At 40.0% G+C, this 17,250-nt stretch overlaps 1 protein-coding gene across 1 annotated transcript; it reads right to left on the bottom strand.

The window, feature by feature from the left end:
- Positions 1-692: 692 nt before the first annotated feature.
- LOC137016391 (uncharacterized) lies at positions 693-6,880 on the bottom strand. Its single transcript, XM_067380777.1, has 2 exons — positions 6,466-6,880; positions 693-3,286 (listed from the first exon to the last, which is right to left on the bottom strand). The coding sequence occupies exons 1-2, from the start codon at positions 6,737-6,739 to the stop codon at positions 1,983-1,985; spliced, it is 1,578 nt and encodes a 525-aa protein (XP_067236878.1). The 5' UTR covers positions 6,740-6,880; the 3' UTR covers positions 693-1,982.
- Positions 6,881-17,250: the final 10,370 nt, after the last annotated feature.

Below are 17,250 nucleotides of genomic sequence, written 5' to 3'. Positions count from 1 at the left end.
CTTGTGTTTCTCTTTTCTTCAGTGATTCTGCTTGTTAACAGCAGGTGTTCATCAATAATGCTCAATCATCACTTAATAATCTCATCAACAAACTCTGCTTCAGTGTTACTTTAACACTATATAGAGAGGGACCATATGTACTCTGAGCAGAGCTGATTTAACTCTGGGGATTTTGCTGAGGAGCAACAATTTGAAGAAAATCACACTGAACAAGTTAAAGTTAGTCAGAGTGAACAGTGCATAGCTAGAAACCTGAATAACAAATTCAGTAATATTTGAAGGTCACTCCCCCTGAGAACTGATGTTTCTTATATTTGTACAGTGGGACTGCATATTTGTATGAACCAAGCGTTCATGTCGGCATTTCTGCACTTGCATAGAGTATGTTTCCAGCCTAAAGTTAATTGTGCACACACAAATCATTTTCAGAATGGAGATAAATGTTAAAAAAGATGTTTCAACCACTGGAAGCATTCAGATTTTCCCTTATACATGAAAGACTTTTTTGTGAATTTTCTCAATTTTGGTATGTCGCTGTTACAGGATTATAGTTTTAAGGGCAGACACTTTCAGTACAATTTTATATATATATATATATATATATATATATATATATATATATATATATATATATATATATATATATATTTAACACACATATCATTAATTGATGTAAAAAAGTGCATATTTGTAATATGTTATAATTGTTATAATCTTATTGCTATAGTAACAGTTCCACAGCCTCATGCTTTATTGAAATAATTAATTAATAATCAATAATACTGTAATATAATCTTACATACTGGATTTCAATAATGCACTATGGATTATTATTGCTGTATAGAGTTGGAAGATGATAGTAGGGCTGCACGATTTGGAGGGAAATCAAATTGTGCTTTGCACTTTAAAAAAATCCAGGGATGGTGTGGTTGTTTGTAGGGCTGCACAATTTGGCCAGAATTTTGTGATCATATATAAATATAGCTTTATAATAGAAATAATAATAATAATTCCTATTATTATTATAGTTATATTACTCAGTAAAATATAAAAATTATTAAATAAAACAATAAACATTACTATTGCAATATATCAATGTAAAATAAAAAATGAGCATTTAAGAAAAATAATATAATATAATAAAAATCATTTTAATTTACAACCATAAAATTACAATACTAATATTTATGGCTGTCTTAATTTTTAATTTTTAATATTTAAACCATCAAACATTTATTTTGAAGGAAAACTGCAAGGAGCACTTAAAGTTTCTCTTTTGTTGTTAAGCGCTTCTCTTTACAAGTATGTGAAAAATTTTTGGTGCATGTTGCTTTCCCAAATTCACGTTAAAGCGATCCAAACTCAGAGCATGTGATTCAGAGATGGAGTTCGTGTAAAGCAGTATTAGTGCAGTGATATTGCAATTAAACTTTTTTTTTTTTTTGATTAATCGTGCAGCCCTACAGTCTTAAAAATAAAGGTTCTAAAGGCTTGTTCACACCAAGGACACTAACTATGATGATAAAGATATAGTTCTAAAAATCAATCTAAATATAAAAGAATAGCAGAGTCCACAACTATAACGGCAAAGACCAACAATATTGTTGGAATCAATTTCCGAGCAATTTTTTTTTTCAGTTGATGAATGATAAAATCATTGAGCCAATCAGAATCGATTCTGCTATAAGAGCTCGAGCATTTAAAGCATTGGAAGACATAACTGCAGCACGTGCTTATAATAAACAGAACGATGGTGTGCGCTGGATGTTAATATAGTTATCGTTATAGTTATCATTCTCAGTGTGAACAGGCCTTTCAAGGTGATTTTTGCAGCAATACCATGGAAGAATCATTTTGGGTTCCTCATAGAACCTTTCATTGAACAGGAAAGGTTCCATTGATGTTTTGGTTCTTCACAGAACCATAGATGCCTATAAAGAACCTTTATTTTTAAGAGTGTTCGTAGATAGTCACCTCTGAGTTCAGCAACATCCCCAGCACTTCTCAAGATAGACTTCTTCATCTTGGCTTGTTAAATAGAGATAGCGGTTTCCACACTCCTCCCAGCGAGAGATCCTTCCATCTTCCACCAGGACAAACTTCCACTCCATCTGACTCTCCACAGGGAGGGTGATAGTGTTGGCCCAGAACCCGTCCTTGGCTCTGTGGAGTGGAATGAAACTCTCCCAGGCCCCCAACTCCTGAAGGCTACCGGTAACAGCCACCAGCTGGCTAGGAGAGTATGTGATGTAGTGAATCCTGAAGGTTACGTTAACCACTTGCGATAAAGGCAGAACAGTCGCTACTCTTTTATTCGCCAGTTCTTCGTCCTTTTTGGCTAAAGCAGTCTTGACTTGCCCTTCTTTTCCAAATTGTGTCTGTTTTTCTTCAGTGCTGGTTGCAGTTGGCGTAAGCCAGGGAAGATCTCTGAACTCTGGTGCCCCTACATTTAGCCACTCGTTATTGTCCATAATGGCATCCATGATGCTAATCTCATTCTTTTCAAGTTTCTTCTCCATTGACGCACCATCTTCATTGGTTTTCTTCTCACCAGACTTGTGTGAGAGGCTCACCGGTGTTGAAGACCCAACAAGGAAGGTATTATCAGGGTGAAAGCCCAAGTAGTTGTGGAAGTCGAACCTGTTGCTGTGGTTGACCATAGACTTATTATCATAGCAACAGCAATCATAGTTATTTGTTCGTGGAAAACGGCAGTCATTGTGGTCTTCAAACTTCTTGTTCACTTCCTCCACTGTTGACATCTTGTTGTCTTCCTCTAATGGGATCTTACTAGGATTGGATGGTTTAACCATTTGGTCTGAAGAAGAACTGCTTTGAGTAGTGACATGAAGTTGATGTCTCTGATAAATGATCTCCTGAGCGCTTTCAGTTTCAGATGGTTCATCTGTGTCTCCACTCAGTCCCGTCTCAGATTTGTTGAGATATTCCTCAATATCCTCATGTTGACAATCTAATTGTGTCAATCGTACACTCACATCAACCTCACGTCCACCACCATCATCATCATCCTCGTGCTGAATATGATCCTCACATACTGTGTTTTCGTCAGGATCCATTTCTACACACTGATCCAGATCAGAATCCGTTTTGTCTCGCATTTCAGGTTCTAAGTCCATTAGAAGCTCATCTGTAATATCCTCAAAGTCTTTGAGAGTGCTTTCATTCAGGTCTTTCTCTGATATCTCAGTAGAAAGGAGCATGTTGTCTGTGTCTGAGAGGTTACTGGATTCGCTGCAACACTCCTGCTTTTCATCCTGACATTCTCCTAAAAGAGAAGAAAATGCATTAGCAACGTCATATGTGCTTTAAATGTTCAAAAATTTATATGGGAATTCTTTTAGCAAAGAATGTATAGTCTTTTTCTTTCTTTCTATCCTTTTCATTCTCTTTTTTTTAATTTGTGCATTATGTTTTCATTGCGCCAATAGTTTTATGGTAGTTCAACAATTTTTGTAAGGGGAAGAAAGATTGGTAATGGGAAAAGTGCATGTCACTGTTTTTAAATCTAAAATAGTCAATGTAAATATGACCTGTGGCTAGAAGTAGATTACTTACTGATGGAACTTGTGCAATGTTTATTCATCTACTGATAAATCAATCAAAATTCCTCAGCAATCAAGCAGGAATGTAACCGTGCAAATGTCAAACGTTTATAAAGTTACAGCTAAAAACCATGATACGTGAATGCTAGGGAACGGAAAACAACAATTCAGATCAGTGGGAACGAGTTTGTGACTTTAGAACTTGGTATACTAACTAACTAGATTTGCTTTTTTAGAAGGAAATACCAGTGCTTACAGGGCAGCAAAAGAGTATGGTGTAAGTTTACGTTTCAGGCTTTGGCTGAAATCATGAAATCAAATGCTGCATCAGAGTGGCCTTTAACTTTGACATTCAGTTCAACTTGTATTTTGGCAGCTGAACACAAGAGTCATTGTCGAACTTTCAAAAAGATTTTGGAATATCAGAGCCAGCAAAGGATGTTACGCAAACATTTGGACATGCTTTGGTGTTTTTTGTTCTTTTTTTTTTTTTTTTTTTACCTCTATATACTATGCGTAAAGGTACATTTTTCAGGTTTTGGACATATTCAAGATAGAGGTTTATTTGCTAAAGAATGGTATAGATGGTTTAATAGATGCAAGAAAGAAAAGACTAATCACAATTCATCTCAATTTGACCTCTTACAGTAGCTGAATTCAAAGAACACAAACCTCAATGCTGCAGGTTTGTTCAGTACAGTTCAAAAGTGTGGGGTCTGTATAATTCTTTAATATTGTTAAAGAGAGAGTTCACCCAAAAATGAAAATTACCCCATGATTTACTCAACCACAAACCATCCTCAGTGTATATGAATATATGACGGTGTATAAAACAATCAGAGTTATATTTAATAATGTCCTGGCTCTCCCAAGCTTTATAATGGCAGTAAATAGAGGGTGAGATTTTGAAGCCCAAAAAAGTGCAAACATCCATGAAGCAATGCATTCGTGTAAGAAAAATAGCCATATTTAAAACTTTAAAAATTAAAATAACTTTCTTCCGACAGCTTCCCTAGAGCCATGCAGATATCTTTTATGATGGATGGATGCACTTTTTTGGGCTTCAAAATCTCATCCTCTATTCACTGCCATTATAAAGCTTGAAAGAGCCAGGACATTATTTAATATATCTCCGATTGTGTTTATCAGAGTGAACTATCCCATTAACCGAGTCTGCTATTATTTGATCAAAAACAGTAATACAGTGAAATGCTAAATTTTCAGCAGCCATTACTCCAGTCTTCTGTGTCACATGATCCTTCATAATGACAACTGCTTTAAATTTTTGTGGAAACCTTAAAGGTAGGGTAGGCATTTTCAGAGAGGCTATAGCAGTAGCGAGCTAGCTTTAAAAACATTAGATCCCACCCTCCCTTCAGAGCGTGCTCCAAAGCCACACCTCCTTCAAAACACATCAACGTGCACAGCATAGTCTGCAAAGTTTCAAGAGGAGGAATAGTAAAAGGCGGCTTTGTTTTGGCCGCTCAGTGACTGTCTACATCACTGCATAGCCTTATGGAACGTGTTGATGTGATGTCTGTGTCTTGCCTATCAGCATATGGAAATACATTTGCTGAAAGGCACTGCATTCAGACCAAATGCAACTAGATAATTAATAACTAGACAATATTTTTTTGATCCTGAGACTTCCACAGACATATGGAGCCCCACACATAACATGCAAGAAAAAAAAAAAAAAATGTAACTTATTATTTTGTTCGATTTACTATTATTTCCCTCGATTTACTAATTCGTTCCCTCGATTTACTAATTCGTGTGCACGATTTACTAATTTGTTCCCTTGATTTACTAATTTGTGCGCACAATTTACTAATTCCTTCCCTTGATTTACTAATTTGTGTGCACGATTTACTATTTAGTTTCCTCGATTTACTAATTTGTGTACACGATTTACTATTTAATTCCCTCAATTTACAAATTTGTTCGTACGATTTACTAATTCGTTCCCTTGATTTACTGATTCGTTCCCTTGATTTACTAATTTGTGCGCACTATTTACTAATTCGTTTCCTTGATTTACCAATTTGTGTGCACGATTTACTATTTAATTCCCTCAGTTTACTAATTTGTTCGCACGATTTACTAATTCGTTCCCTTGATTTACTAATTTGTGTGCACAAATTACTAATTTGTTAATAGAAAATAGTAAACAAAATAGTAAATCATGCACATGTTTTAGTAAATCGAGGGAACAAATTAGTAAATCGTTAAATCGTAAAATACGTTACGTTAAATCGTAAAAATAATGTTTTTTTTAATACTTACTGTAAACCCTTCTTCTGCAGGACGTGAAGAGTTTCAAGTGTTTATGAAACAAATTGCATACCCTACCTTTAAATCTGACTGACCCCAAACATCTGAATGGTAATGTATTTCCACGTTTTTGGTTATTTATAACAATAATTATTATTTGTGCCTACCTGTGGCTTTATTGGAACTTTATTGGATTTTTTTTTATGTAATTAATTAAGTATTAAAAACAGAAGCCTTACAGCTTGACATCATCCTATTTGTTGCTGTGTCCCAAGAAATGTTGCTTGCTCAAAGTAGACAGTGTGACCTAAATTCAAGACTAAAATAATAAACAAACATAATGATAACAGAATCAATAACATAATCCATCGCCAAAACCACATTTCTGTCAGTAAACGCGCAAAATAATAGACATGCAGAAAACGTTTCTGATTGGCTAAGTTTTCTGACTGGCCAAAAACGGCGCGGGCCGCTCACTCGGGACAGCTTTTCACTGTTTACCGCGTTTATGGCTGTCGCGTGTGATAATCTATTACTGTGATATTTTATGTGTGGTATTTCAAAAAAGTCTCGCACATGTGCGCACCAATATTTAGCTTACTGTGCTTCAACAATTGTCCGGTTTTACCTGTTGACTCGGTAGGTCGATAATCACCCCCCTCTCTTTTCCTCCTCCGAGCCGAGCTCCCTTCAACCGTTGCTTCAGCCGTTTCGTCCCCGTTATTCTCGTCGCCCTTCCCGCGCTGACCTCTAAAGGATCGGAAAATGAAGAACGCGGCGCACACCGACAGCATGGCAATGATCCCCACGGCGACTACGGCACCGAAGCCACCGATCAGATCCAGCAGGGAATGAATATCGCGCCGATCCAGAGCAATCGGTTTGCTGTTCTTCATGGTCATGCTGTGGATGAAAAGCTTCAATGTAGATGTAAGAATGCAGGTGACGCGATGCGGGGATCACTTCATTCTCAGCGCCGCGGGCGAAATGATCCTTTGATGCGGCAGAAGATGAAAAGAAGCCCCGCAATCAGGTGAGCACTGCCAATGAGCTTCTCTCTCTCTCTCTCTCTCTCTCTCTCTCTCTCTCTCGCTCCTTTTTCAATTTCAAAGTACTTTATTGGCATGTGTTTATAGCAAAGCCCCATATTGTTTTTACTTTTTTTTTTTTTTTTTTGGCTGGGGCGCATTATTTTTTCTAAGTTTTATTACTGTTACTATTATTAGCAGCAGCTAAATTAGTTTTAGTATACGAGTATTTTCCCTTCATTTCATATTAAATAATATAAAATGAAAGGAAAATACACGTTTACTAAAACTACTGTAGCTGTACATAATGTATAATAATGAATCTATTCATATATATTAATTAACTTAAGTAATATATAGTCCATTATATATAAACATCTTTAAAATATTTAAATTTGGTCATATATTTATTTATTCTGCACATTTGAAGCCTATTGAAGCCTTGAACAACAATGTGGGCAAAAAAGTATTTTTCCACCTTTTTGTTTTGCCCCAAAATTTCAAATATATTTTTATTTGTTTATTTTCTTTCATAATTATTTTGTGTGTTTTATTTATATATATATATATATATATATATATATATATATATATATATATATATATATATATATATATATATATATATATATATATATAATATATATATATATATATATTTTTTTTTAGTTTAGGGCTTCTGTGTTTAGGGGCCATCCTGGTGCACATTGTAAATACTGCCTCTAAAAAAATGCATTTGGATAAAATACATTTATGAACCACATTTTCCTTTTTATGGCAGACTGTTACAGATCCCTTGTTTCCCTGGACTCCATATCCCATAATCCTCCTCATCATCACTCATCACCTGCACCTGGACTCTATTGTCAGCACTCCCCATATATTGCACTCACTCCTTTCACTCCTTGTCGGTTCTCTGTTTTGTTAAGGTGTCTGTCTGTGTTTCTTGCCATTTGTTTGAAGTAAAGTGTCTATTATTGTGGAAATCCGTATCTGCCTCATCTCTCTACCAGCCACCCGTAACAGAAGAACCGACCGTAAACCGACTGGATTTCCACAACATGGAGGGATTCTCGGTCTCCCAGGCTCCAACTTCTCCCATGCCTCACACTACAACCCTGTCAGCTGGCGAGCGGCTTATCGGGCTCCTTCAGGTGGGTCGTTCGCTGGAGAGGTATGTGGAGGAGTTTGTTGAGCTCGCTTATTTGTCTGACTGGCCTGAAGCAGTTTTGATCTCCCTGTTTTTGGATGGATTGGATGACGACACTATCCATTTTGATGAACCTGTTTTTTGTTTCTCCTTAAGCAAAACTATCAATTTGATTTTGTGGTTAAATGGCACCAAATTCTGCGTGGATAGGGTTCAGGATAAGTGTTGTCGTCCAGTTCATCCAGAATCACGGTTGGCCGGGTCAGTCAGTCAATCTCCGGCTTCCTCCGCATACCCTTCCAGCGAACTCCCTGCCTGCCCCATGCTGGACCCACATTCCTCTACTGGGCCCAGTAAGTGGAGGAGGAGGAAGAAGAAAGCAGCTCCAGTGTCTCCAGAGCCCGCTCCAGTGTCTCCAGAGCCCGCTCCAGTGCCTGTGGGGATCTTAATTGTATTTGAGGGAATGAACTGGCCCTCAGCTCCAGCCGCCGCCGCCTACGAGCCCTCAGCTCCAGCCGCCGCCCCCTACGAGCCCTCAGCTCCAGCCGCCGCCCCCTACGAGCCCTCAGCTCCAGCCGCCGCCCCCTACCAGCCCTCAGCTCCAGCCGCCGCCGCCTACGAGCCCTCGCTCCAGCCGCCGCCGCCTACGAGCCCCTCAGCTCCAGCCGCCGCCGCCCTGCGAGCCCTCAGCTCCAGCCGCCGCCGCCTACGAGCCCTCAGCTCCAGCCGCCGCCGCCTACGAGCCCTCAGCTCCTGCCGCCGCCGCCGAGCCCACTCCTATTATGAACTGTGTTATTGTAATATCCAGCCCAAAGACTGTTTTCCCTCCCTGCCTCCCTCTCCCGCCTCCTCCCATTTATGTTTACACTGAACCTCCACCTCAAGCCCCCTCGCCCAGATCTCCACCTCGGACTTCTGGGCGATTTACCTTCACCCCGGCTCCAACCTCCCTCTGCTCCACCGTTGCCCATCAGTCCACCAGTTTCACCAGTATCCATCCTGCCTCCACTCACACCTTGTTCACTCGTCAGCCTGCCCTCCCCTCTGGACTACACTCCTCCGTCTCCACTCCGTCACTCCGTCCCTCGGATTCAGTTGGCCTCCTCACTCCCCCCGGTGTTCGTTTTGTTGTATGTCTTCCTGCTTCAACTGCGGCCTTCTGGAGCCCCGGCTGCGCTTCGGTCGGCGGAGCCGTGGATTCCGCCATCTCCCGCCGGTCCTTCAGCGTCGCCTGGGCTCAATGCCTCGAAGGCTTCGGCCCCTGACCCGCCATGGCCGCCTTCGGCCCCTGACCCGCCATGGCCGCCTTCGGCCCCTGACCCGCCATGGCCGCCTTCGGCCCCTGACCCGCCATGGCCGCCTTCGGCCCCTGACCCGCCATGGCCGCCTTCGGCCCCTGACCCGCCATGGCCGCCTTCGGCCCCTGACCCGCCATGGTTTTTGGACCTGCCCAGGAGACCTCCACTCCAGTCTACTCCTCCCCCTGCTCCGGTTTGAGGTCTCCAGGGCGCCCCGCCCCCTCCCGGTTGTTACATCTACGGCGCGAGGACGCGCCTACCGGGAGGGGGAGGGGTACTGTTACAGATCCTTGTTTCCCTGGACTCCATATCCCATGATCCTCCTGTTCTCCACACCGGCACTCACTTCCCTCGTCAGCTCCTCATCATCACTCATCACCTGCACCTGGACTCTATTGTCAGCACTCCCCATATATTGCACTCACTCCTTTCACTCCTTGTCGGTTCTCAGTTTTAAGGTGTCTGTCTGTGTTTCTTGCCATTTGTTTGAAGTAAAGTGTCTATTATTGTGGAAATCCGTATCTGCCTCATCTCTCTACCAGCCACCCGTAACAGACACAATAGATTTTTTTTAAAAGCTTTTGCTGGCAATTTTAGCAAATTTGTCCCAAAAAATGATGAGGTAGTTTAAAAAAACACAGACAACTGTCAGTGCTCTGAATGGGACCATGTCAAAGTTCAATTATTGATTAAACTGGGAACTACTCTAGATTTGACTAAAGCAGCACAAACATATCTGATAACCTCTTATTGATCAAACAGTTGTTTGATTTGGGTGTTTTGCTTGTATAAGACATTTGTCAAACAACATTTTTAGCAACCCATGTGACTGCTGCAATAATAGGTGTTAATATTAATGTCATGTCAGATGCACAAGAACAGATTTGACCACAAACAAATGTAATCAATGATCATTTGATCTTTGACCCTCAAAATTCTTTTGAAATTTTCTACAGCAGTTTTCCATTTTCCATTTGTTGAACTGCTGATTAGCATCAGTTTCATCAATGAGGGTAATCAGTATGTCAATCATCAGGAGAGTTTAGAAGATTTTCACTTGAAGTCAGTTTTGTTTAGTTGTTCAGATTGATGTTTCTATTTTTTATCTCTCTGATATTCACTAAAACTTTACAAACAATAATAATTACCAATTATACATTCATAATACAGTGACAATGCAAACAAAATAATTGTGAAATCAGAAAACTAATTTTGCATTGAGCTGTTTGATTTTAGCAGATGCAAAAATCATCTGCTGCCACCTGCTGATAAATGATGCTAAATGCAATGCCCTTATTATGCTATTTAAAAGGCTCCTAATTTTGTCTCCTGCAACAGGTTTACATGCATCTGAGGTCAAAAAACATTTCATTTTCATACATTTAATATCACTTAATTTCTCAGAGTCTGAAAAAATTAGTCTGAAGCACTTCAAAGACTTTCGCTGCGTCCAAAATTAAATAATTTCCTACTATATAGTATGCAAAAAACAGTACGCCAACAGAGTATTATGTCCAATTACATAGTATTCGATAAATAGTAGGCTAAAATCCCCGGGTGACCTATTACTGCTGGTGAGATTCTGAAGTGTGCATTTGGACATTACTATCCCATGAGAGGATAAGTGTTCAAAACTTACAGTCTTTAACTTAGGCCAATTTTGATGACATCAAGCTGCACTTCAGCTTCTCATCAGATGTTCTGTCCAATCAGATGCTCTCTAGAATCTAAAGCGTCCCGCCCCCTGTATTATAAATAGACGCTGCAGCTGAAATCAGTCTCTTGTTCAAACATTTACTATTTTCTTTATACATGCTGAATGGAACATAGTGCACTACATAGGGGACAGGGAACAATTAAGAAGTGTAAATATGTCATGTTTCATTGGGTTACTTGATTGAAACATGTTATTTCAAAAATGAAGTTAAATCAAAGAGTAACTGTTTCAAGTCGATTCAATACCATGAAGCAATCACATTTGAACCAGAAACCTGATACAATGGTGTTTAAATCAAAATGAATTGTGTAAATAAAGTGAACAGCATCAAAAAGTGAGTGTTGAAAGCTTCACTTAACTCAAGATTCAGCCTGTGAAAACCATTTTGAAATCGGGTGTTGCTTTCACCCTGGAAACTACTGGAAGTACTAATCTCTGCTCTACATTATACAAATGTGCCAACAGGGTGGCAGTATATTACCAAATATAGCCTAACTGGTGATGTGCTGTAAATATCCACTTTACTGTATTAGATCATATTGGCCCTGATTGTACGAGTTTCGGAGAGAGAGTTTTCGTGATCGCTTTATTTTGTGGCAGTATTGTGTGCCTTAAGCGATTAACTCTACTGATAAATGACTGATTATAATTATTTTTGCTTAGAAAGTGTATCTGTTATCGTTCTGACTAGTTGCATGACTCACCACAGTTTCACGCACCAGCAATAGTTCTTGTGTGATACTAAACTTTTTGCTTATTAAAAACTAATTCTTGAAGTCACTGTATAGTATTCTGTTTGAACTTCATTGTGTATCTTATCTTTATTTTAATCATTGCAGTTTCACTGTTCGTTTACCTAAATATGTCACTTAATGTATATTGAAATATGATTTATAGCCCATGTCATTTAATTCATGTGATAGCGTGTAATTCCTATTGTGTATTTTCTACATTTCTATGTAAGAAAACACATACACATAAACATGCTTCTCAAACAGCATCCCAAGATTGTTTTAGCCTGTATCAACTGGATTAAAGTTTTTTTGTTTCTTTGTTTTTTTGGAAATCTGGAGTATTGCACCTCTTTTTAATGGAAGATAGGAGGAAGACAGTTTAATGCATTTAATAACAAAACACATTATGTATTATATACACTCACCCAAAGGATTTTTAGGAACACCATACTAATACTGTGTATGAATATATTTCATCAAACAGCTGTGGTAACTCGGATCAGTCTACAGTGGTAACTTCCGTGATCAGTCTACAAACACGGTGCAGTCATGTTACCCTTCTCCCACTGTTATCTCGTGTTCAGTTTGTCACATGTTCAGTGTAGCTCTCTCTGTCAGCGACAAGGGATTTACATGTCATAAATGTAGGGAAATAGGGGTCAGGCTGACAGAGAGAATCTCAGAATTAGAGACACGCATCCAAATCCCTTTAATCGAGGGATAGTAAGAATGCTTCAGATACTGTTTTGGATGCACTAGCTTAGTGAACTCTGTACATTGTTCGGTTCCGGCTGTAGAGCCCGCGCAGCAGGGCACTTGAGTAACGGTGAGGCAGCCTAGCCGCGGAAAACACTACTCTTCCGTTCCATTAAGAACATCAAACAGGGTTCTCCCCACTCAGTGACGCTTACCCACTGAGAATCCTGTTGAAAGTGCCCTTAGTTATTGGCGATTCTATTACACGGAACGTGAAAATAGAGACACCAGCCACCATAGTCACATGTTTGCCGGGAGCCAGAGCACCTGACATCAAAGCAAATTTAAAAGTGCTTTGTAGCTAATGCTAATCTTAAAAACTCTAAAATTATTATTCACGTCGGCACAAATGATGTTCGACTTCGCCAGTTGGAGATCACTAAAAATTAACATTAAAGAGATGTGTGAACTCGCAAGTACAATGTCAGGAGAAGTAATTTGTTCTGGCTCCTCTTCCTGTTCGTATTAGGGAGTGATGAGATAGTTAGCAGATTATCATCACTCTCAACGGCTGGCTGTCTAAGTGGTGTCTGCAAGAGATAATATAGGTTTCATAGACAATTGGAAAAGCTTTTGGGGCAGACCCTGACCTGTTGAAAAGACATGGTATTCATCAGTCCCGGGATGGTGCTGCTCTTCTCTCTAGTAATATGGCACATAGTCTCAGAACTAAAACATGACAAACTGGGGCCCAGGACAGGAAGCAGACAGACTGGCTAAACTGACCGTCTGCTAGCTGTCTCACGTTACAGAAGTCAGATAATTCCCAACACATAGAAACTCTTGCACCTAGATATTATCAAATAGAGACTGTGTCTGTACCCCGAATTAATAAAAACAAAAAGCTTCCAAACCCATTTAATGGTAAATTTAATTGATGTTCAACAAATAAAACATAGAGATAATGATGATAAACAAATGATAAAGCTTGGGTTGTTAAATATTAGATCACTTTCTTCAAAAGCGCTTATTGTAAACAATATTATCACAGATACTAATCTAGATGTGTTGTGTTTGACAGAAACCTGCCTAAAACTGGACGATTACATTACTTTAAATGAGTCTAGCCCTCAAGGTTATTATTATCGACACAATCCTCATCAGAAAGGCAAAGGGGGAGGTGTTGCTGTAAATTATAGTAATATTTACAGCATTAGTCAAAAGTCTTTCAAATACAATTCCTTCAAAGTGATGGTGCTTTACGTAACATTATGTAAGTTGACATTTGTGCTGGCTACTGTATACAGGCCACCAGGACACCATACAGACTTTATTAAAGAATTTGCTGATTTTCTATCGGAGTTAGTACTAGCTGCAGCTAGTCCTTGTTGTTGGTGATTTTAATATCCATGTAGATAATAAAAAAGACTCATTGCGACTGGCATTTACAGACATTCTAAACTCTATTGGTGTTAGACAACAGGTTTATACAGTGGCTAAATTAACAAGAAATAAAGCTTCAACTTCTGATGTTTCCAAAGAGAACAGCAGTAATGACTTTATGAACTTCTTTACTTGCAAGATTGATAATATTAGAGAAAAAATTATAACCATGTAACCGTCTATTACAGTATTGTGTCAGACAGTGCATTAAAACTTAAGAAAAAATTCAATTCATTTACTGCTTTAGGAGAGGAAGAACTGTACTCAAACTTGTTAAATCATCAAAATCATCCACATGTATGTTAGACCCTATACCGACTAAGTTATTGAAAGAGATGCTTCCAGAGGTCATAGATCCTCTTCTTAATATTGTTAATTCATCTTTATCACTAGGATACGTACCAAAAATGTTTAAGCTGGCTATTATTAAACCTCGTATTAAAAAAACACACCTAGATCATAGAGAATTAGTCAATTACAGGCCGATCTCAAATACTTACTTACTTTTCTGTCAAAAATACTATAAAAGGCAGTTTCATCACAACTATGTTCCTTTTTAGAAAGAAATAGTCTCTGTGAGGATTTCCAGTCAGGATTTAGACCATACCATAGTACTGAGACTGCTCTCATTAGAGTTACTAATGATTTGCTCTTATCATCTGATTGTGGTTGTATCTCTCTATTAGTGTTACTGGATCTTAGTGCTGCATTTGACACTATCGATCACAATATTCTCTTAAATAAACTAAAAAACTATGTTGGCATTAGTGGAATTGCATTGGCATGGTTCAAATCATATCTGACCGTTATCAGTTTGTAGTAGTAAACAATGAGATGTCATATCGATGACAACTTCAATATGCAGTACCGCAAGGCTCAGTACTAGGACCATTGCTTTTCACTCTTTACATGCTACCCTTGGGAGATATCATTAGGAAGCATGCCATTAGTTTTCATTGTTACGCTGATGATACTCAGCTCTATATTTCTTCGTGCCCTGACGATACTTACCAATTCACAAAATTAACAGAATGTGTAGCTGATATAAACTGGATGACCAGTAATTTCCTACTACTAAATTCAGAAAAAAAACACAGATTGTAATTATTGGACAGAAAACTTAATGTAATAATCTAGAATAATGTCTAACACTTGATGGCTGCTCTGTTAAGTCTTCGTCGTCAGCTAGGAACCTGGGTGTGCTCTTTGATACCACCTTTCATTTGAAGGCCATGTTGCTAGCATCTGTAAAACCGCATTCTTCCATCTGAAAAATATATCTGTTCAATACATATGCTCTCACAGAAAAATGCAGAACAGTTAGTTCATGCGTTTATGACCTCAAGGCTAGACTACTGTAATGCTCTACTGGGTGGTTGTTCTGCTCGCTTGATAAATAAACTACAGCTCATACAAAATGCAGCAGCTAGAGTTCTTACTAGAACTAGGAAGTATGACCATATTAGCCCAGTTCTGTCATCACTGCATTGGCTTCCTGTTAAACATCGTATAGATTTTAAAATCTTGCTAATTACTTACAAAGCACTAAATGGTTTAGCTCCCCAGTACCTAAGTGAGCTCTTAATACATTATAGTCCTTCACGTTTATTGCAATCTCAGAATTCAGGCCAGCTGATAATACCTAGAATATCAAAATCAACCGCAGGCGGTAGATCCTTCTCCTATTTGGCACCTAAACTCTGGAACAATCTTCCTAAGCATTGTTCGGGAAGCAGACACACTCTGTCAGTTTAAATCTAGACTAAAAACGTCTCGGGTTACGAGTGTAACCCTTGTTCCCTGAGTAAGGGAACGAGACGCTACGTCGGATGACGTGATGGGAACCCTCTGTATTTTGTGTTCGTGAAGCACCTCTGTATCCAACCAATGAAAAGACGTGACGTCAGAGACGGGTGACGTCACGGATCAGGAAGCTATAAAGCACACCTGAACACAAAGCACGCCAGCTTCTGTAAAATGTCTGAAGCAAGCGCACCAGGTATGCAGGAGATACGGCCACGTGACGTAGCGTCTCGTTCCCTTACTCAGGGAACAAGGGTTACACTCGTAACCCGAGACGTTCCCTTTCGTGGGAACTATCGACGCTACGTCGGATGACGTGATGGGAACGCAATCCCAACTACGCCGTCTCTCCGAGTGCCTGGCTGCTATCTTGTAGCATCCTGGCCCCCGGAGTGATGTTAAGGTGAAGATTGTAAAATCTGATAAAGGTGTGCTGGGATGACCATCCAGCCACACCACAAATGTCGTCCATAGAGACACCAGATAGGAGAGCTCTGAACGCGGCCATACCTCTCGTGGAGTGAGCCCGCACCATCAAAGGACACGGGCGCCCCACCGTCTCATACGCAAGTGAGATGGCCTCGACCACCCACTTGCTCATCCGCTGTTTAGATGCTGGGCCCCCCTTCTTAGGGGACCCATAACATACAAACAATTGTTCTGTTTTTCTCCACAGGGCAGCTCTGTGAACATACGCATCTAATGCTCTTACAGGGCAAAGCAGATTCTTCCTTTCCTGATCCAAGTTTGCGAAAGGAGGCAGGCAGAAAGCCTCAAGTACAATGGGGCCTGGGACCCTCGTCGGACCTTTGGAACATAGCCCGGCCTGGTATGCAGAAAGGCTTTCACCATACCAGATGCAAACTCAAGACAAGATGGAGCGACTGACAGCGCTTGTAAATCACCAATTCTCTTCAAAGAAGAGATGGCCAAGAGACAGATAGTTTTAAGTGTCAAGAACTTGTCTGACACCTCCTCTATTGGCTCGAAGGGAGCCTCAGCCAGCCCTTGGAGCACAATAGTGAGGTCCCAGGTCGGGGTCTTTGTGCACACCACAGGTCTCAACCTGAGTGCACCACGGAGGAAGCGTACTACTAGGGGTCTCGACCCAGCGAGGAGCCCCCTACAGGGATATAATGAGCCGAAATAGCGGCCACATAAACTTTCAGCGTGGAAGGGTTTAAACCTTCCGAGAACTTTTCCTGAAGGAACTGAAGCACGTCAAAGACAGAAGAATGGACCGGGTCCAAATTATGCTGTTCACACCACACAGAGAACAATTTCCATTTATATAAGTACAACTTCCTCGTGGAGGGAGCTCTGGAGTGAAGGATGGTCTCCACAACCTCGGTTGAGAGACCAGTTCCTATGAGCCTTGCCCCCTCAGGGGCCAGGCCCACAGTTTCCACATTTCTGGGCGGGGATGGAGAATCATGCCGCCCGCTTGAGACAGGAGATCCTGCCTGAGAGGAAGCTCTAAGGGAGAGCCGTGAAGTAGAGACATTATGTCGAATTATACATTTTTATTATAGAGATTAAAAATC

Source organism: Chanodichthys erythropterus, unplaced genomic scaffold (assembly GCF_024489055.1).
Source record: "Chanodichthys erythropterus isolate Z2021 unplaced genomic scaffold, ASM2448905v1 ctg000590_np12, whole genome shotgun sequence".
Classification (NCBI taxonomy): Eukaryota; Metazoa; Chordata; class Actinopteri; order Cypriniformes; family Xenocyprididae; genus Chanodichthys; species Chanodichthys erythropterus.
The sequence above is the reverse complement of the archived record's forward strand: the minus strand, read 5'-3'. Positions and strand labels throughout refer to the sequence as shown.